Consider the following 22,687-nt stretch of genomic DNA (forward strand, 5'->3'; position numbering starts at 1 on the left):
TGATGAAAAGCAGCAATGGCACTAAGGTGGACTCGAACCGAAGAGGACTTGAGTCCAGCGCCAGACTAGTGTAACAGACAATCCAGGACAGCAGATAAGGAGGCAGACATCGGCTCCTGCTGTCGAGCAGCACACCAGGAAGAAAAGCGGGTCCACTTCTGATGGTAACATTGGCGAGTGGACTCCTTCCGAGACGCCTCCAGGACGTCCAGCACAGGCTGAGAGAACTGGAACAAGGGCATTAAGTCTCGAGGAACCAAGCTGTTAACTGCAGAGACTGAAGGTTGGGATAAAGTAGAGAACCTCGACTCTGCGTAAGCAGAGAAGGAAAAACAGGTAGAAGAAGAGGCTCCCTGGAACTGAGTTGCAACAGAAGGGAGAACCACGGCTGTCGGGGCCACCAAGGAGCTATCAGAATCATGGTGGCACGCGTGGACTTGAGCCTGACGAGAGTCTTCAGAATCAGAGGGAATGTAGGGAACGCATACAGAAACCAAGAATGGGATTGTCCAAAAAAGAATGATATGCACTAAAAAAGTGTCCACAAACTAATCTGAAGGTGTAGAGATCTTTATTCTTCCAATAGCATCATGGTACAATCAATGATTCGACACGTACATGTTTCGGCATACAGAAACAGGTTCGTCCAGTCCAGCAGAAAAGCATCTGCCTCGAATCTGAGAGGGGTGTAAACCCTGGAGCAGAAGCGGGGCAACTTGTGGTTGAGGGGGGACGCGAACATGAGTCCCCCAATGAGCAAACACCTGACGCAGGGTGAAGAAATGGATGGACCACTTGTGAGGCTGCAGAAGACGACTCAACCTGTCCACCAGACAATTGTGCTGGCCCTGAATGTAGACCGCTCGAAGGAATATGTTGCAGCGGATGGCCCAATCCCAAAGCCGCATCGCCTCCTGGCACAGGGACAGGGACCACGTGCCCCCTTGTTTGTTGATATAATACATGGCGACCTGGTTGTCCGTGCGGATCAGCACCACTCGGTCGCGAAGCAGATGACAAAAAGCCTTCAGGGCAAGGAAAATCGCTTGAAGCTCCAGCAGATTGATGTGACAAAGGCGGTCGGCACTGGACCAAAGACCCTGAGTGCAAAGACCGTCCAGATGAGCCTCCCAAGCATAGGTCGATGAGTCCATTGTGAGGACCTTCTGCGGAGGGGGGGCATGAAACAGAAAACCTCTGGAAAAGATTGGAAGACAGCATCCACCAACGGAGAGACAATGAGCCGAGAGACAGGATCTCGATCCTGGTTCCATTGGGACGTTATTGTCCATTGTGGAATACGGAGGTGAAGTCTGGCAAAAGTAGTCATGTGAACCGTAGAGGCCATGTGACCTAGGAGGGCCATCAGGAGCCAAGGACAGATGGGCCACCCTCCGGCACAAACAAACAAGGGCCTCCTGACGAGGCCGAGGTAAGAAGGAGCGGAGACGAACCGTGTCCAGGACCGCTCCGATGAATTCCAGAGACTGGGACGGACAAAGGTGGGACTTGGGGAAGTTCACCTCGAAGCCGAAACTCTAAAGGAGCAAGATGGTCTGATTCGTCGCACGCATAACTTTGTGGCGCGAGGACACTTTGATCAACCAGTCGTCGAGGTAGGGAAACACCTGCAGGCCACGGAGACGCAGGGTCGCAGCTACCATAACTAAACATTTTGTGAAAACCCTCAGAGAGGCCACCAGGCTGAAGGGAAGAACACGATATTGGAGGTGGAGATCCCCCACCAGGAATCTCAGATACCAGCGAGAGGCTGGGTGTATCGGAATGTGCGTGTACACCTCCTTGAGGTCCAGTGAGCACAGCCAATCCCCCTTGTCCAAGAGAGGGTACAAGGTAGGAAGGGTGAGCATTCTGAACCGTTCCCTGACCAGAAACTTGTTCAGAACACGGAGGTCCAGGATCGGACGCACATCCCCCGTCTTCTTGGGTACCAGAAAGTACCGGGAATAAAAAGCACAGTTACTTACCGTAACAGGTGTTATCCAGGGACAGCAGGCAGATATTCTCACATGTGGGGGTGACGTCATCCACGGAGCCCCGATGCGGACAGCTTTTCAAGCAAACTTGATTGAAGATTTCAAGTTTGCTAGTGCTGCACCATGCATGTGTGTGCCTTCCTGATCCACTAGAGGGCGTATCCCCTCCTCATGGTCTTCAGTTTAGATAGCTAGCAAAGAAGCCAACCTTGGGGAGGCGGGCGGGTTGTGAGAATATCTGCCTGCTGTCCCTGGATAACACCTGTTACGGTAAGTAACTGTGCTTTATCCCAGGACAAGCAGGCAGCATATTCTCACATGTGGGTGACCTCCAAGCTAACCAAAAAGGGACGGAGGGAAGTTGGCAATTCAAAAAAACAGATTACGCAAAACCGACTGGCCAAACCGGCCGTCACTCCTGGACAGAGTATCCAGACAGTAGTGGGAGGTGAAAGAATGAACCGAAGACCAAGTGGCAGCCTTGCAAATCTCCTCGATAGGCGTTGACCTGAGGAAAGCTACAGAAGCCGCCATCACTCGGACTCTATGTCCCGTGACTCGACCATGCAGCGCGAGACCAGCCTGAGTGTAGCAAACCAGCAGCCAACCAGTTGGACGAGGTGCGCTGGGAAACAGGGCGTCCCACCCGAGTAGGGTCGAAGGACAAAAACAATTGAGGAACCGTCCGATGAGACTGAGTGCGTTGAAGATAAAAAGCCAACGCCCTCTTACAGTCAATCATATGAAGCGCCACCACGCCAGGATGAGAGTGGGGCTTCGGAAAAAAGACCAGAAGAACAATGGAACGATTGAGATGAAGTCCGAAACCTTCTTGGGCAAGAACTTGTAATGAGTACGCAGGACCACTGCGTCCTGATAAAATACAGCAGAAGACGGGTCCGCAACCAGAGGTTGCAGCTCACGGACTCTACGAACAGACGCGAGACCAACCAGGAATACCACCCGCCAGGTGAAACAGATCAAAAGAGCGTTATCAATGGGTTCAAACGGAGGTTTCACCAATTGAGCCAGGACCACCCTAAGATCCCAAACCACCGGAGGGGGCTTGAGCGGAGGATGAACATTGAAGAGACCCTTCAGAAAGTGGGAAACCGTCGGATGGACGGAGAGCAGCTTCCCATCCAGCGGCCAAGGAAAGGCAGCAATCGCACAGAGGTGGACTTTGATAGATGTCGATTTGAGACCAGACCGAGACAAGTGGAACAGAAAATCCAGCACTGAAGGGAAGGAGGCAGAGAGTGGATCCATGCAGTGCTCAGCACACCACGCAGCAAATCAGGAGCATTTCTGGGAAAAGCATTGCCGAGTGGAGCCCATACGAGAAGCCTCGAGAATATTCCCACCGACTGAGAGAAACAGAAGGAGGGAGGCACGTTGCGAGGAACCAAGCTGATAAGTGTAGAGACTGCAGATTGGGAGGCAACAGAAACCTCAACACTGAGACAGAAGAGAAGGGAACATAGGTAGAAGCAGAGGCTCCCTGACACGCTGAAGGAGCAGGGAGAACCACAGCTGTCAGGGCCACAGAGAAGCCAGCAAGATCATGGTGGCGCAGCCCGACAGGAGGTGCATCAAAGATCTGAGAATCAGAGTAAAGGGAGGTAACGCATAGAGGAACCTGCCCATCCAATCGAGAAGGAAAGCATCCACCTCGATGCGAACCCGGGAGAACATCCTCGAGCAATATCGAGGCAACCAGTGAGTGAGGGGCGAAGCGAACAGAACTACCTGTGGGGTTCCCCACTGAACAACCACATGCCGCAGAGTCTGAGAATGGAGCGACCGAGAAGGGCGACTCAACGTGTCCACCAGACAATGCTGCTCGCCCCGGAAATACACCGCCCAAAGAAATAAGTAGTGGTGTAACGCCCCCTGCCAATGACGAAGGGCTCCCCTGCAAAGTAACAGGGAACCTGTACACCCTGGCTTGGTCACAGAATACATCGCCACCGGGATGTCGGAACGCACCAGGACCCCGCAATCTTGCAACCAATAACGAAAATCCACCCCGGCATTATAAATGGCCCGGAGCTCCAGCAGATTGATGCGGCTGCGACGGCCCGCACCCGACCAAAGACCCTGAGTCCGAAGGCCGTCGAGGTGCACCCCTAAGCCTATGCCGAGGAGTCCATCGGCAGAACCTTCTGATGCGGGGATACGAAGAGGTGGCACACCAACGAAACAAGCGTGTCAAGGAGGGAGGCACCACAATGTGCTTGGAAGCGGGATCCCCCGAGACAAGAAGGAGCACAGACAAACTGGGTCCAGGTCCGCCCCGACGGACTCCCGAGACAGGGGCGGGCAGAGTCTGAACCACTCCCGGACTAGAACTAGTGCAGGTCACGAAGGGCCTGGACCAGACGCAGATGGGAGGATGGGAATGCCCAACCGACAGAAGCGAGGCTATACTCCCGGTGCGTAGACACGGAGACACCCCTCCCAAAGGGAGGGGAGGAATCCCAGAAGGAGAGCAGCCCGGAGGCTATGCGAGAATAGTCAAAAAGACGGCCAGGAGTCGCCGAAGCCGGCGACTGGACCATAACCCGGCGCTGCTGCAGCTATTGCAGCTGCTGCGAAGGAGGCCGAGAACACAAGAAAGGTATCCGGAGGGCCCCTCCGGAGAAGGAGTCCAAACCACCAAGGCAGACGGGATTCAGCTGAAGGCGTCCCGATAGGCGAAGGACCAGTCACGTTCTGAGAGGCGGTTAGTGGCCACCGCAAGAGAGGCCTCAAGAAGCGCAGAACTCACGCAAGTAAAAGTGGCGAGACGATCCTGGAGGTTCGGATCCTCAGCCATACTCTGCGCCAAGCGAGATAACACATGGCAGGAGCAATAGAGCCGGAGCAGGGAGAGAGTCTCCTCCAGGCAACCAAACTCCATACTACAAGATTCCGTCACGGCTGCCCGGAATGAACCGAAGAGAAAGCGGGGAACCCTTTCGAACAGGAGCCGGAGACGCCGAGGCACAGAGCCCCAGACGACGTCGAGACACTAAGCCCCCGTCGATAACGGGGCGCAAACCCGCAGTCGACGCCGAGGCCCAAAGCCTCAGCCGCTGCCGAGATATAAAGCCCCCAGCGACGTTGCGGCACCAAGCCACAGTCGACATCGAGACACAAGGCCACCGCCAACCAAAGGGCAAAGCCCCAAGCGACGTCAAGTCACAAAGCTCCAGTCGACGGCGAGATACGAAGCCTCGGCAACGACGAGGCACAGATCTCCAGCCGACAATGAGGCCCCCAGCCTCAGTCGACGTCGAGGCACAAGCCTCAGGCGCCGCCGAAGCACAAGCGTCAAGTGACGCAGAGCACCCGGCCGCAGCCGACGTCGAAGGTACAAAGCATCCGTCGACGTCGAGACACCCAGCCCCAGTCGACATCGAGGCAGAAAGTCGAAGCACAAAGCCTTAGACGACGTCAAGGCACAGGGCCTCAGTCGACGTCGAGGCACCAAGCCCCAGTCGACGTCGAGGCACCAAGCCCCAGTCGACGTCGAGGCACCAAGCCCCAGTCGACGTCGAGGCACCAAGCCCCAGTCGACGTCGAGGCACCAAGCCCCAGTCGACGTCGAGGCACCAAGCCCCAGTCGACGTCGAGGCACCAAGCCCCAGTCGACGTCGAGGCATGAAGCTCCATGTCTCGTAGAGGCGGGCACGACTGCACTCGATGCCTGGAATGCCTGACTCAGCCGGTGGCATTACCGAGGTAACGCAGCTAGAAGAACAGAAAGAAAGAAAGAAGACTTACCGGGGATCGAAGCTACTCAGTCCGATTCCAACGAAGGAAAAATGGTCCTGGCCATCCTGCTCACACAAAGTGAGCCCAGAGAAAGGCCAGGGAAGAAGAAAATACAGCTGCAGCCAAATGAGGCCTAGCCGCATGGCTGAGGCCCAAGAAGGGCCTGCCGGTGGAACCAGCAGAAACACAATAAAAAGTCCTTTTTTTTTTTTTTTTGAAACAAAGAAATACACGATCAATCAACAAACGCACAGCGACTCCCTAACAAAATAAAGAAGCCGCGGTGCTAGAAAGGCACTTATAAGAACGCAGAGAAGAGAGACAGGGCTTTCTGGCTCCGCGGAAAACTAAGAACTGAAGACCATGAGGAGGGGATACGCCCTCTAGTGGATCAGGAAGGCACACACATGCGTGGTGCAGCACTAGCAAACTTGAAATCTTCAATCAAGTTTGCTTGAAAAGCTGTCCGCATCGGGGCTCCGTGGATGACGTCACCCCCACATGTGAGAATATGCTGCCTGCTTGTCCTGGGATAATCCGGTATTCCACTGGTCCAGAGGAACCTCCTCGACCGCCCGAAGGTGAAGATGGGCCTGAGCTTCCTGCAGAAGGAGAGGCAGCTGAGACCAGGCAGAAGGAAACTCTCTTGGAGGAAGGTACAGGAGTACGCGACTGAAGTGAAGTGAAGGGAGTATCCCTCCCTGATGATGGAAAACACCCAACTATCGGTGGTAAGACTTTCCCACTGGGTATAGAAATGATGGAGACGACCCCCGATGGGGAGGGGTGAAGGCTCAGACTGGAATTATCAAAAAGACGGCCCAGGCTTCGCCGGAGCCGGCGGCTGGGCTTTAGCTTGTCGCTGCTGCTGTTGTTGCGGTCGCTTCGAAGGAGGTTGAGAGAATGCAGGAGTAGATTTCTGCAGATACCTCCGGAGAGGAATTTTGTATTGCCGAGCCGGAGGGGTCTTCGGCTTGTCTTGCCGGAGAAGCGAAGGACCATTCGTGTTCCGAGAGGCGCTTAGTGGCTGCCTCTATGGAATCAAACAGCTCATTACCCACGCAAGAGAGATTGGCAAAACGATCCTGGAGATTCGGATCCATGTCCACAATCCTGAGCCAAGGAGGCGACGCACGGCGATCGCAAACGCCATGACCCTCGAGGACAACTCAAAGGCTTCATAGGCTGCCTGAAACATATAGAGGCGGAGTTGGGAGAGGGTCTCCTCGAGGAGATGAAACTCCCGACGCCAAGAATCCGGCCCATCCTTCCTGAACGAGTGGAGGGTGTCCACACAGAACCGGAGGTAGGACATGAAGATAAAGTTATAGTTGAGGACACGGTTCGCCATCATTGAGTTTTGATAAAGATGGCGACCAAATCGTACGGCCCTCCCTGCCCGGAGGGACGGCAGCATAAACCTTCGAGGGGTTGGACTTTTTCAAGGAAGACTCAACCACCAAGGACTGGTGAGAAAGCCGAGAACTCTCAAACCCCTTAACCAGGATCATCCAGTAGCAGTACTCCAACTTGGAGGGAATGGCCGTGACCGCATAGGGGGTCTCCAGGTTCTGGAGAAATGTTTGCTGGAGAACCTGGTGCAATTGCAAGCGCAGCACCTCACGGGGTTGATGATCAACACGCATTTCCGCCAGGAATTCCTGGGTATAACGGGACTCAGACTGGAGGTCCAGGTTCAAGGCCCTACCCATGTCAGAGATGAAACGAGTAAAGGAGGAGTTTTTAGAAGAAGACTCATCCCCTGAGGAAACCCCAAGCGAGATCTGGGGGCAGCGAGAAAGAGGGAGAAATTTCCCTTGAATAATGAACCGGGGCCTCAGAATCTCACGAATGGGAGATGGAAGAGGCTCGACTAAAGTGTCTGGGGGGCGTCAAGGAACGACCCCGTGCAAGGTGGACCGGGTAGGACCCCGGAGTACGAGGAATCAGCTGGCGGAGCCTCGGAGAAGACAGGGCAAAGGAAAATTCCTCCACCAGTTTCGACGAAGATCCTTTAGAGGTCGGCATCTGCCTTGATGGGGAACACACACTGGAGTCCAACTCGAGGACAAGGGTGTGCCTGGAAGGCTTTGTGGTCGGAGACCTGCCCCGAAGGGGCGGAGAAGACTGGAACTTTTTAGGAGGGGCAAGCCTTGACTTAGTAGCGGGCGAAAAGCGGGCACCCGCCCTGGACCCTCGAGAAGTCACAGGGGACTCGGGGGATAAAGAATCGCTCGAGGGAACCCAACGAGTCTTGCGGGCATGGCCCCGAGACACGAGAGAAGGACACTCAGGCAGGTCAGACCGAGGCTGGGTCGAGGTCAGAGGCGTCGAGGTCGGGACCAGTTGGCTCACCACCGAGGAAAGCTGCGTGGTAAATATAGCCTTAAGCATGTCCTCGAACATAGGCACCGAGACCAAAGGCTGTTGGATCATAGGTGCAGCAGTGTGCTCCTTCGGGGGCGACCTCGAGGAAGAGTATTCCCTACGTGAGGAGGCACATTTAGAATGATGTCTCGAAGACACTGATGAGGCGGCACTTACATGAAACTCAGAGGCTTCTTTGTCAGTACACCTGAGGAGGCAAGAGGAGACTTACCTGAGACCAGAGTAGCAGGAGGAGCCGAGGCCGGAGCCTTCGAGGGACTTCGAGGCCGAGGCACCCAATGAGGGCGCCGAGGCCGAGCTCAAGGCCTGTCCTGCAGGATCCATGGGGCCAGAGTTGGAAAATTTTGGCCACCCTCCGACGAGCCCACGGTTGCAAAGTCGCATAACGTGGGCATGACTCAGCATGGTGCTCCGCACCCAGGCACTCCACACACCAGCGATGAGGGTCGGTGATGGAGATAACCAGGTTGCACTTAGTACAGTTTTTAAACCCGCAACGAGGCCGGGACATAAGAAAAAGGACGGCCCCGCGAGGCCAGGCGGCCAGAACAAGACCGGTGAACCCGGTCAAAAATATATGAATGGAAAAAAAGAAAAATAAAGACGCGGGCACAGCAACTTAACTGAAAGTAACCAAGTAAGCCGTGGTGCAAGAGGGACAATGAGATCATGCAAAGCTAAGGGAGTAGTGCTTCTGGCTCCGCGGAAAACATAGAAGTGAGGTCACGCTGAGGAGACGCATGCCCTAGGTCAGGTGGGAGGGCACATGCGCATGCGCGGGCCATTTGCAAGCTTGAAGGTCTTCAAGCAAGTCTGCTTGCGAAAACGTCCGCTAGGAGGCTCCGTCGGTGACGTCACCCACATGTTGAGAATATGCTGCCTGCTTGTCCTGGGATAAATTAAGTTTAGGATGGGTTTATTCTTTTATTATTCTTTTGTATTTTGGGGGCACATTTTGATAGAGCTGTTTTTTTGTTGTTGTAGATATCCCATGCAAAGTATATGACCCTTGAAAAAGCCTGTGAATGGTGAAAGGGGTCCCGACGGCAATTGAATGAACTATTATCTGGTTCATCAGGCAGTGGGAGATTTTCACTACACAGCGTGTTTGAAATAAAACAATAAATTCAAGAAAGTGTAATTTATGTGCACCAAAATAATAGTAAAAGTTATAAAGAAAAAGTTACAAAACAAGAGAGGGTTTCAATCAATGAAAGACAACAGAACCCGCTTCATACAGACTTGTTTATCTTATTTTTTTAGATAAGTCTGTGGGGTTGCTGAGATTTTTTTCCTCTCTAAACAAAAAAAATAAAATTAAAAAAATTGGATTCCATCTTGAACTGTTGATGAGATCATATATTTTCTCTGTTTATAACTTCTGGTGCCCCCTTGTCAGATGACATAAGCCATTGCAGAGGCATTGTCCGAGAAAACCATTGACTTCCGGGGATTACTCCATCTTTGTTAATTTTTGCTGGATGGCTCATAGCTCCAATTGATTTATGGACCATTTCTCTGTGTGGCCCTGTACCAGATTACCTTCACAATGGGCCCCCCAGCCGTACAGGCTGGCATCAGTCATCAATATCAACCATAAGGGGCATACCCTTGGACAATGAGTCCCTCTTGAGTCACCAGCGCAGACTGTTCTGCACTTTCACCATCCAGGGAAGCTTCAGCTGGAGAATCCTTTTGGGGAGACAAATGGGACACGAGTGTCCTGGAGTGGACACACATGAGTCTTTGCCCAGTGAAACCACTTCTATGGTCGCTGCCACTGACCCCAGAATGTGGAAGTGATGTTAAGCTGGGGGGGGGGGGGGGGGAGGCTCAGGACTGTAATCTGCTTTGTGAGCTTCTGTTTGGGTGGCTCAGGAAGAAAGACATGGCCTTATGCTATGCTGTGTTGAAACAGACTCGCAAGTATTTCAGGCACTGGATCAGGTCCAAAGGACTCTTCTTGAAGTCTACTATCAAACCCAGGTTCTGTAGGAGTCCTACGACTTACTTGACTGCATGCTCTCCCTCCAGCTTGGATGAAGCTCTGATCAGCCAGTTGTTCAAGTATGGATCCACCTAAACCCCCCACCTTGTGGAGATGCATTGCAACCACCACCATCACCTTGGTGAAAGTGCCGTTGCCAGCCCAAAAAGTAGTGCAGCAAACTGGAAATGTGAATACAGACCTCTATTAAGTCTAGGGAGGCTAGAAATTCCCCCAGAGCCACTGCCGAAATGACCAACTGAACAGTCTCCATTGTGAAGTGAGGCACTCGCAGTGTCACATTTACAGACTTCAGGTCTAGTACTGATCTCCAGTCATCTGAGCCTTTCTTGGGCATTATAAAGCATATGGAGTATCTGCCTGAGCCCAACTGTTTGTTAGGGACTGGGCTCTACATAGTAACATAGTAACATAGTAGATGACGGCAGATAAAGACCCGAATGGTCCATCCAGTCTGCCCAACCTGATTCAATTTAAATTTTTTTTTCTGCTTAGCTATTTCTGGGCAAGAATCCAAAGCTTTACCCGGTACTGTGCTTGGGTTCCAACTGCCGAAATCTCTGTTAAGACTTACTCCAGCCCATCTAAACCCTCCCAGCCATTGAAGCCCTCCCCTGCCCATCCTCCTCCAAACGGCCATACACAGACACAGACCGTACAAGTCTGCCCAGTAACTGGCCTAGTTCAATCTTTAATATTATTTTCTGATTCTAAATCTTCTGTGTTCATCCCACGCTTCTTTGAACTCAGTCACAGTTTTACTCTCCACCACCTCTCTCGGGAGCGCATTCCAGGCATCCACCACCCTCTCCGTAAAGTAGAATTTCCTAACATTGCCCCTGAATCTACCACCCCTCAACCTCAAATTATGTCCTCTGGTTTTACCATTTTCCTTTCTCTGGAAAAGATTTTGTTCTACGTTAATACCCTTTAAGTATTTGAACGTCTGAATCATATCTCCCCTGTCTCTCCTTTCCTCTAGGGTATACATATTCAGGGCTTCCAGTCTCTCCTCATATGTCTTCTGGTGCAAGCCTCCTATCATTTTCGTCGCCCTCCTCTGGACCGCCTCAAATCTTCTTACGTCTTTCGCCAGATACGGTCTCCAAAACTGAACACAATACTCCAAGTGGGGCCTCACCAATGACCTGTACAGGGGCATCAACACCTTCTTTCTTCTACTGACTACGCCTCTCTTTATACAGCCCAGAATCCTTCTGGCAGCAGCCACTGCCTTGTCACACTGTTTTTTCGCCTTTAGATCTTCGGACACTATCACCCCAAGGTCCCTCTCCCCGTCCGTGCATATCAGCTTCTCTCCTCCCAGCATATACGGTTCCTTCCTATTATTAATCCCCAAATGCATTACTCTGCATTTCTTTGCATTGAATTTTAGTTGCCAGGCATTAGACCATTCCTCTAACTTTTGCAGATCCTTTTTCATATTTTCCACTCCCTCTTCGGTGTCTACTCTGTTACAAATCTTGGTATCATCTGCAAAAAGGCACACTTTTCCTTCTAACCCTTCAGCAATGTCACTTACATACATATTGAACAGGTTTGCTATGGCTTGAATATCCAATAAGTCCTTCCTAGAAGTCATTCAGTATCATTCAAGGAAAAAAATAGGGTCTGAACTGTCACTCAAAACCTGGTATCCCAGCCAAAGAATGCACAAAAAGATCCATTGAAGAGGGAGAGATCTCTCATGTCCATCCCAAATAAGATCTAGAACCCAGTGGTCCAATGACATCTGTGCCCAAGCCTCCCAATAAGTAGACAGACTCCCTCCTATCTTCAAGGTCACGACTACTGTCTTGGCATCATTGCATTTTCTTGGAGGCTGCACTGGCGCAAGAACCAGAGGCTTAAGGCTGTCTGGTACCACCAAACCTCTGCCTAGATCCCTGAAAGGATCTCTGCATAGAGGAGCCTCTTTAGTATTGCTGAGACCGCCTAAAAAATTATCCTAACTGGCCCCTCTGGGAGCATGCAGTTTGCCCTCTAGGGTACTTAGGGTACTGATCTGCCAAGCTGGCCAAAAGGTCATCCAGTCCTTTACCAAAGAGCATCTGCCCTTTAAAAGGAAGCCTGCTCAAATTAGCTTTGAAGGCTGAATCTCATGCCTGATGCAGAGCATTCTGAAGGAAGAAATAGCATAAGCCGAAACTCTGCTCATGACTGATGATATGCAGGGCATTTGCCACATAATCCACCCCCTCCAGCAACAGTTGAGGTCATAGGTCATCACCTGGCACCAAAGTCTGATGTAGCCTAGCGTGGCATGCCTGTACTACAACAAGGCTGCTGATGTAGCTTTGATTCCTGAAGCCAGGGCCTCAAATTGCCTCCCAGGACCATGTCCACCTTGCAATCTGCACATCCTTTAGCATCACACCTCCTTCACTAGGTAAGGAGGTATGTTTGGTAACCCGAGCCACCATGGAATCCACTTTCAGCTCCACAAAAAAAACTACTGACAATTCAGGAGCCATGGGGTAAAGCCCAGACAGTCGTAGTTACCTGTAAGGCACCTTCCGGGATCTCCCACTGATCTGTGATGTCTGGATGCGCGAGAAAAAATATGGTACGGGAATTAATGCTGCTCATGACCATGCACTGCGAGGTCGACAGCTGCTGAGATTCCAATTTCAACTATTGCCTCTTGACTACCATTCCTTATAAGAGAACCAGAATCCTCCAGAACCCAGTAGCGAAACCTCATTCTAAGATATTGAAAGCATGGAGTCTGATCTCCAGTCTTCTCAGTCTTTCTCCAGCTGGTCTTGCTGGCCCAGAGGCAGGTTGCTGTCCGGTGTGGAGGTACTCTGAAGGGGAATCTCCCCTTGTGCCAGCATTAGCATGCTCGCAGGTGGTGCAGCAGAGCCCTGACAATTTAAGTAGGCTTTCCAGAGGTGATTAACAAGATCCAGGACCCCTACAGGGACTCAAACAGTTCTCTTTTGGGCTCTGCCAACTTCTATGCACCTGCATTTGGAGACTGTTGTTTAGAGGCTCCAGAAGGGATTTTTTTCCCCACCGACGCTCTTCCGCCAATCATCCAGTGCGAAGATGGCATGATATAGGGGTAGAACAGCAAAGGAAATCCATTCCTGTTGATTTTAATCAAAATAGAGGGATTTTGAGGTAGATATAGGCTTTTAAAATAAAATCAGGAAAATCCAAGATGGCTGCCACCTCAATCTTGCACCATAAACACTCAAGAGAGCTATCCTGCACTTCAAAAATTTCAAGGAAGTGTTTTTTTGGAAGTGGGGAACCCTGTCTCTGATCCTAGAAACCCTCAAAATGACCAAATTCAGGACCCCCCACTCTGATTTTTCCCATAGGCTATAATAATAGCCTTTACTCACTGTGCCTTGCTGGTACCTGCCTGCATCAGCCCTGGCTGCAGCCAAAAGGACTTGAGAAGTCTTTCTGCCTCCGGACAGATTCCACAGAACAGGAAAAAACTTCATCTTCAGGCTGCCAGTTGGGTCAAGCCTGACTAAGACCTCAGACCCCCCACTAGACCATGCCAAACAGCCTGCGCTCCAGCCCCTGATAAAATCAGGATATGAGCTAGCTTCAAGGGGAACAGACCCCAAGCTCCAACAAAATTGTCAATGCAGGTTGGCTATACAGGTACACCTGAGAGTTGCCCTGCTAGCAGCAGACTGCTCCCAGGGAGTTTGTGTCCTCTCCCAGGCAGAGCTGCCCCAAAGAATGAGAGACCTATGGGGAACGCAGCCAAAAAAAAAAAAAAAATCCTACCGGAGAAATCCAGAAGATAATAAAATTAAGCAGAGCAGATCAGAAAGACACTGTCTCAATTCATATGCGAAAGAAAAACTAAAGATGGCGGTACAACCCACTGGTGAAATCAAAAGATGCACAACATCCTTCTGCAATCAATTCACGACCAGGGATATATAACCCTATCGTTCCGGAATCTTTTGCACCACAAAGGACAACTGAAGAAGTGACAGACCAATACTTAGATGAGATGGAATAAACTATTTCAAATATAATTTTCATATTGGCAAAATACTTTAACCCTTTATACTAAACCAAAAAGCATTACCGTATTTTTCACTCCATAAAACGTACTTTTTCCCCCCAATAAAGTGGATGGAAATAAGGGTGTGTCTTATGGAGCGAATACCATAGCACGTGTGGCTGTTGTCAGGTCGCTAATCTCTAGCGGAGGGAACTGGGGCGCAAGTGGCTTCCTCGCATTACTCCATTCAATTTGGATGCTAAAAGCCAAAAGCTGAAGGCTGCAATCCCATACTGCACCCAGGAGGCCGGTTAGAAATCCAGGGCTGGCCCGCAGTCTCCCTTGTCGGGATTTAAAAAGTAAAAAAAAGGTACAGGGGAGTATTAAAAAAAAAAAAAAAAAAGGTATGGGGAGAGGGCCTGCCAGGATTTTAAAAAGTAAAAAAGGTACCCGGAGGTGAGGGAGGGGGGGCTGCCCTGTCTGCCTTGTGCCCTAGCCCTGTCAGCCACTAGGCCTGCCTGCCCTGTGCCCTATCTCTACCTGCTTGCCAGCCACTAGGCTTGCCTGCCCTGTCCCTACCTGCCTGCAAGCCACTAGACCTGCCTGCCCTGTCCGAGCCTACCATTAGACCACCAGAGAAGGGACAGGGTACAGAGCCTGGCAAGGAGTGTGGGGTTTGGATGCAGAGCCTGACAGGGAGAATTTGGTTCAGAATGTTTTTTTTCTTGTTTTCCTCCTCTAAATCTAGGGTGCGTCTTATGGTCAGGTGTGTCTTATGGAGCAAAAAATACGGTAAGTAGCAATGGATGGCATAGAGCTGCAGTTTCCACTTAATCAGCGATATGCCACACATGGCTATTCCACAGTACGAGTGTGGCACAGTGATTAAAGCTACAGCCTCAACACCCTGGTGTTGTGGGTTCAAACCCACGCTGCTCCTTGTGACCCTGGGCAAGTCACTTAATCCCCCCATTGCCCCAGGTACATTAAATAAATTGTGAGCCCGTTGGAACAGACAGGGAAAAATGCTTAAGTATCTAAATAAACTCATTTAAACCATTCTGAGCTCTCCTGGGAGAACGGTATAGAAAACTGAATGAATAAATGTTTACATGAAGTCTTTTGGAATATCACCAAGTGTTGCAGCTGCTTACAGAGCAGCTAAAACATAAAGTATGTTAAGCTCTTTCAAGTACAGAGCATCTCATATGTGTTGTGTACAAAGCTAGCAATGTTCAAGAAAGCACAGTTACTTACCGTAACAGGTGTTATCCAGGGACAGCAGGCAGATATTCTTGACTGATGGGTGACGGCACCGACGGAGCCCCGATACGGACAATTTTAGAGTGATTGCACTCTAAGAACTTGGAAAGTTCTAGCAGGCCGCACCGCGCACGCGCGAGTGCCTTCCCGCCCGACGGAGGTGCGCGGTCCCCAGTTAGGATAAGTCAGCTAAGAAGCCAACCCGGGGAGGTGGGTGAGACGCAAGAATATCTGCCTGCTGTCCCTGGATAACACCAGTTACGGTAAGTAACTGTGCTTTATCCCAGGACAAGCAGGCAGCATATTCTTGACTGATGGGTGACCTCCAAGCTAACAAAAAGAGGGATGGAGGGAAGGTTGGCCATTAGGAAAACAAATTTTGTAAAACAGATTGGCCGAAGTGTTCATCCCGTCTGGAGAATGCATCCAGACAATAATGAGATGTAAAAGTATGAACTGAGGACCAAGTAGCAGCCTTGCAGATTTCCTCAATAGGAGTGGAACGGAGGAAAGCTACAGATGCTGCCATAGCTCGAACTCTATGGGCCGTGACAAAACCTTCCAGTGTCAGTTCGGACTGAGCATAACAGAATGAAATGCACGCTGCAAGCCAATTCGACAACGTACATTTGGAAACAGGACGTCCCAATTTATTCGGATCAAAGGACAGAAAAAGTTGTGGAGATGATCTGTGGGGCTTAGTACGGTCTAAATAGTAAGCTAAAGCCCGCTTACAGTCCAAAGTATGAAGAGCCTGTTCTCCAGAATGAGAGTGAGGTTTCGGAAAGAAGACAGGTTGAGATGGAATTCAGAGACAACCTTCGGAAGAAACTTTGGATGTGTACGCAGAACCACCTTGTCATGATGAAAAATAGTAAAAGGTGGATCCGCAACTAGTGCATGTAGTTCACTGACCCTCCTGGCAGAGGTTAGAGCAATAAGGAAGACCACTTTCCAAGTGAGAAACTTGAAAGGAGTCGTAGCCAAGGGTTCAAACGGAGGCTTCATCAAGGCGGAGAGAACCACATTGAGATCCCAGACTACAGGGGGAGCTTTAAGAGGTGGTTTTACATTGAAAAGACCCCGAATGAATCTGGAAACCAAAGGATGAGCTGAAAGGAGTTTTCCATGATTTGGCTCATGAAAAGCAGCAATAGCACTGAGGTGGACTCGGATGGAAGTAGACTTGAGACCAGAGTCAGACAAAGAAAGAAGGTAATCCAACAAGGTCTCCACTGCAAGGGATGTGGGATCATGATGATGAAGAAGACACCAGGAAGAAAATCGTGTCCACTTCTGATGGTAACATTGTAGAATGGCCGGTTTCCAGGAGGCATCTAGAATAGAACGAACGGGCTGAGACAAAAGAGTATCATTCGAAGTCAGCCCGAGAGATACCAAGCTGTCAGGTGCAGAGACTGGCGGTTGGGATGTAGAAGGGTCTGCTGATGTTGTGTAAGCAGAGAAGGAAACAGTGGAAGAAGCATAGGCTCCCTGGAACTGAGTTGAAAAAGAAAGGGAGAACCAATGTTGCCTGGGCCATCGTGGAGCGATAAGAATCATGGTGGCCTGTTCCCTCTGGAGCTTGAACAAGGTTCGTAACATGAGAGGTAGCGGAGGGAAAGCATACAGGAACAGATTGGACCAATCCAGGAGAAATGCATCCGCTGCCAGACGGTGAGGAGAGTAGAGTCTGGAGCAGAAGAGGGGCAGCTGGTGATTTTGAGGAGCTGCAAAGAGGTCTATCTGAGGAGTGCCCCACTGAGCGAAGATGGACTGTAGAGTTAAAGGATCGAGAGTCCACTCGTGAGGTTGAAGAATTCTGCTGAGTTTGTCCGCTAAGGAATTCTGTTCTCCCTGAATGTAGATAGCTTTCAGGAATAATTGGTGATCTGTGGCCCAAGCCCAAATCTTCTGGGCTTCTTGGCACAAGAGGCGAGAGTCTGTCCCACCCTGCCTGTTGATGTAGTACATCGCAACTTGATTGTCTGCACAGCAGGAGGACTTGAGGAAAGAGAAGATGTTGGAAGGCCTTGAGGGCATAAAACATCGCTCTGAGTTCCAGGAAATTGATATGATGCTTCATTTCCTGGGCTGTCCAAAGTCCTTGAGTTTGGAATTCGTTCAAATGAGCTCCCCAGGCATAAGGGGAGGCGTAAGTGGTGATGACAAGTTGATGAGGAGGTAGATGGAATAGAAGACCTCTGGAGAGATTTGAGGACATCAACCACCATTGTAGAGACTGACGAAGAGATGATGTCACAAATATGTGTCGAGAGCAAGGATCCGTCGCTTGGGACCACTGGGTAGCTAGGGTCCATTGAGGAGTGCGCAGGTGAAGACGTGCGAAGAGTGTGACATGAACTGTGGAGGCCATGTGACCCAAGAGTATCATCATTTGCTTGGCAGAGATGGAACGTTGTGGAAGCACCTGCTGACATAGAGATTGAAGAGTTTGAAGACGGTTGGACGGCAGGAACGCTCTCATGAGGACTGTGTCCAGCACCGCTCCAATGAATTGAAGTCTCTGAGTGGGGATGAGATGAGATTTGGGTAGATTGATCTCGAACCCCAGAAGTTGTAGAAACAGGATGGTTTGGTTGGTGGCCAGGAGTACTGTCTGAGATGAATTGGCCTTGATTAACCAGTCGTCCAGGTAAGGAAAGACCTGAAGATGGTGAGAGCGGAGGAAAGCAGCCACCACAATCAGACATTTGGTGAACACTCTTGGAGAGGAGGCAAGACCGAAGGGTAGCACCTTGTATTGGTAATGACAGTGGTTGATCATGAAGCGGAGGTACTGTCTGGAGGTCAGATTGACCGGTATGTGAATGTATGCCTCTTTGAGATCGAGGGAGCATAGCCAGTCGCCTTGAGTGAGAAGAGGATAAAGAGTGGCCAAAGAGAGCATTCTGAATTTTTCTTTAACCAAGCATTTGTTGAGATCGCGAAGATCTAGAATGGGTCTGAGATCTCCTGTTTTTTTGGGGACCAGAAAATAACGGGAGTAGAATCCCTGCCCCTTCTGAGCAAGAGGAACTTCCTCTATGGCGTTTAGAAGAAGGAGGGATTGAACCTCTTGGAGAAGAAGGGCGGATTGAGGAGTGTTCAAAGCAGACTCTTTTGGCAGACTTTGGGAAGGAAGAGTCTGAAAGTTGAGGGAGTAGCCGTGACGGATGATGTTGAGGACCCATTGATCCGAGGTGATGATCTCCCAACGGCTGAGGAAAAAAGTAAGACGGCCACCTATAGGTTGAGGCAGGTGGGCAGATGGCTGAAAACTGGCTATGCCCTGGAGAACTAAGTCAAAAGGGCTGAGTAGATTTTTGCTGTGGAAGTGGCTTCCGGTTGTTGCTGTGGTGGCCTAGGGGTTTGTCGCTGTTGCTGACGTTGACGCCTAGGTTGTTGGGGAGCTGATGGCAATGGGCGAGCCACATAACGGCGTTGATAGGCCGATTGTTGTCTGAAAGGCCGGGCAGGTGGAGTCTTCTTCTTTGTTTTCAGAAGAGTATCCCATCGAGTCTCATGGGCGGAGAACTTTTGGGTGGAAGAGTCCATGGATTCACCAAAGAGTTCATCCCCCAGGCATGGAGCATTAGCCAGTCGATCTTGATGGCTGACATCAAGCTCCAACACTCTGAGCCAAGCAAGGCGACGCATGGCCACAGACATGGCCGTTGCTCTAGTGGTAAGTTCGAATGTGTCATAAATTGATCAAACCAGAAACTTGCATAGCTGGAAGAGAGAGGACGAGCACTGGTGAAAGGCCTGTCGTTTGCGATCAGGGAGGTACTTTTCAAAGGAAGCCATGGTGGTGAGAAGATGCTTGAGGTAAAAAGAAAAGTGAAAAGCATAATTACCAGACCTGTTAGCCAGCATGGCATTCTGGTATAATCTTTTACCAAACTTATCCATGGCTTTACCCTCTCTGCCAGGAGGGACAGAAGCATACACACTAGCTCCCGCAGACTTTTTAAGCGTAGATTCCACTAGAAGAGATTCATGTGGAAGCTGCGGCTTATCAAATCCAGGAATAGGTATCACTTTATACAGAGAATCCAATTTACGAGGGGCTCCTGGGATGGTCAAAGGAGTCTCCAGATTCTTATAAAAGGTTTCCCTCAAGATATCATGGAGGGGTAATTTGAGAAATTCCTTTGGAGGCTGGTCAAAGTCCAGTGCATCCAGGAACGCTTTGGATTTTTTAGACTCAGCCTCCAAAGGAATAGAAAGAGATTCACACATGTCTTTCAGAAAGGAAGTGAAAGATGTAGAATCTGGTCTGGAGGATGGATCAGGAACAGCAGGATCATCATCACCCGATGAACACTCACCCTCAGAAAGAAAAGGCTCTTCGGAGTCACCCCACAGATCAGAATCCCTAATGTGGGAGCTACGGTCTCGAGACTCCGGTGTGGAGGGTTCCAGGTGTCGGGATTTGCGTGCCGACTTACCTGACCTCAGATACGGTACCGGGAGACGTTAAGGGCTGCATCGGTGCCGAAGTCTGAACAGCCTGGTGTTGAGCTCTCGGTTCCGGTGCGAGGACTGGCATGGAGACCGACGAAGCAGAATAGACCGGTACCAACAAGGTGGACGCGGACAATAGAGGCTGCTCCACCATCGGTACCGGTGGCTCAGACCGGACCAGGACTGGAAGGCTCGGTGCCAATAGTGCGGGAAGGAGCTGTTGCAACTGCTCCTTGAGTTGCACCTGCAGGACGGCAGCAATTCGCTCGTCCAGCGAAGGCACCGGTACCGCTTTTTTCTTCTGCGGTACCTGCAGTGCCGCTCGACGCTCCGAAGAGGAGGAACCCGAGGTCGAGGGGCTGACCTCAATCGGAGCGGAGCGCTTCCGCGGGCGCCTCGAGGTCGGCAGGACTGGGCTCGCTGCTACTGAGACCGGAGGACGCTCCAGCAGGGAAGGCTTCTTAGCCGGCTTACCTGAGGGATGCGACGCCGGCGCGGTGTCGACGAGGTGGGTGCCGACTGAGACGGGGCCGATGTCGGTGCTCCAGGATCAGACATATCGGTGCCGCAGGATCAGACATATCGGCACCAAATAATAACCGTTGTTGGATTTGACGGTTTTTCAAAGTTCTCTTTTTTAAAGTGGCACAGCGGGTGCAGGTGGACGCCCGATGGTCAGGACCCAGGCACTGTAAGCACCAATTATGCGGGTCGGTGAGAGAAATGGGCCGTGCGCACCGCTGGCACTTCTTAAACCCGGGTTGGGGGGGCATGAACGTAAAAACGGCTTCTGCCAAATCGAAGGCCGAGGCCTCGATGGTGGCAACAGGCCCCGCCGGGGTGAACCGAAAAAATCAAAGGTTTTTTTTTTTTTTGGTAAAAACAAGAAAGAATAAAATAGAAACAGGAAAAAATATTTCCGAACAGGGTTTACGCGAGCGAAAAGGAGAGAAAAAAATCTTTTCAACAGCCGTTGAAAAGGGCGCGTCTTCTTAGCTCCACGGAAACTAAGAAACTGGGGACCACGCGCCTCCGTCGGGCGGGAAGGCACTCACGCGTGCGCGGTGCGGCCTGCTAGAACTTTCCAAGTTCTTAGAGTGCAATCACTCTAAAATTGTCCGTACCGGGGCTCCGTCGGTGCCGTCACCCATCAGTCAAGAATATGCTGCCTGCTTGTCCTGGGATAAATAAAGTACTAGTAGTAACAATTAGCTATCTTTATCAGGTCATGCACAAGACCAGCACATTTCTGTTAAGCCAGAACTTTCCAAGCCTGTTCTGGTGACTCCATAATCACTTGTTTTCAGGATACCTACAGAATTAGTGTGTGATACCTGGAAAACTCACATCATACAAATTCATCTAATGCACATTTCATCGTAGGATATCCTGAAAACCTACTAGATTTAAATAAGCTGGGAAAACCTCTGCTGTTAAGGGATCCTCAACAATACTTCAGACTGCTAGTGAAAGAAAGGTGGATGGGTCTCAAAATATATGAGAGAGTTGTTCTAAGTTTGATTTTATGTTCCAGTATTGTCATAGAACAGAAGACCCTTTGTCTACAGTAGAAGGGCTATGAAGGAACAGCTTTTAAAAACACATCAACCGTATTAATAGATTTAAAAGCATTGCTCAAATAACTGCTTCTTTATCAGAAAGATGTCACTTAAAGAAAACAAAGAGAGTCTAAACAGCATTCCAGTTCCCAAACCTAAAAGGCTGACCATTGGTTGGGGTGAGGTACTTCTTTGTTCACTAACCAATGAACACAGGCCTTATCACTTCCTGGACTTACATTTGTGATGTCTCCAAAGGCTGACCTTTTCTTGGGACCACCCTGAGGTGAAGAAGGGGACCGCTTAGCCTGACTGCTCTCCTCCTGCAGGGGAAAGATGAAGTGAAAAAACCACCACAAATATTGCAAACTTTATATGCCATCTTTGCCAAACCAACATGACAACATCCCAACTGTCAAATATTAAACATAATGAAAAAGGTTAAGGATGCACACATTTCTATGATACAGTTTGGATTTCCTTTTATTTTTATTTTAGAAAAATCTGCACAATTCACATTTCTTTAAAATCAGCACCTTCTCAGTATACATATATTACTGAACATGCACACAAAAATGTTTTAATTGAAGGTTCCCATATATCCAAATGGGGCTCAGCCCAATGCCTGTACAGAAAGAAAATGGTTCAGTAATCCTTTATTCACATTCTATGTCCCAGATGACGGGAGATTCCAAAAACGACAAAGACAGTGGATAAACAGTCTGTATGGACTAATAAAGAGCCAGGAACATAAAATATTTGAATTTACAGACTTATGACTTATTTACATTATGTTTACAATAGCCGTAAATGATAATGGTGAATAATACAAAACTTTGCTAAAATAATTACGATTGGAACCAGCGTAACGCAAAATTTATTACAATAGGAAAAGGTTAAGAATACACATGGAGGTTCGTGTTTTTGTTTTAAATGGGTTGTCTTTGCTATAAAGTTATATATGGCACTGTTCCATTCTATATGGCCAATAGATTCCTTATGGCATCTTATAAGTATAAAAGAAGATCTCATGCCCTGTTCATTTTTCCCTCTGTTCAGGGTTGTAAAAGCAAGACAATTCTTGATCATACACTAGCATTTCAGGCAGCTTCCTACGATAAAGAATTTTGACCGTTGTTGCTTACAGCTTGTTCTTATAAATATTTTAGAACTCAGTTGAAAAAAAAAACCAAACTTATCCCTTCTCAAAATATCTGGCTAATTAGTCCTAGTGTTTTTCTTT

At 49.8% G+C, this 22,687-nt stretch overlaps 1 protein-coding gene across 7 annotated transcripts in view; it reads right to left on the reverse strand.

Moving 5' to 3' along the window:
• The window catches only part of CCNB3 (cyclin B3), a 152,823-nt gene that overhangs the window by 72,324 nt on the left and 57,812 nt on the right, over positions 1 to 22,687 (reverse strand). For all 7 annotated transcript variants that reach the window (XM_033946040.1, XM_033946037.1, XM_033946039.1 and 4 more), the window contains one exon: positions 21,684 to 21,767. In XM_033946040.1, coding sequence (XP_033801931.1) covers positions 21,684 to 21,767 — 84 coding nt within the window. The remainder of the gene's footprint in view (positions 1 to 21,683; positions 21,768 to 22,687) is intronic.

This window comes from Geotrypetes seraphini, chromosome 5, assembly GCF_902459505.1.
Source record: "Geotrypetes seraphini chromosome 5, aGeoSer1.1, whole genome shotgun sequence".
NCBI classification, from domain to species: Eukaryota; Metazoa; Chordata; class Amphibia; order Gymnophiona; family Dermophiidae; genus Geotrypetes; species Geotrypetes seraphini.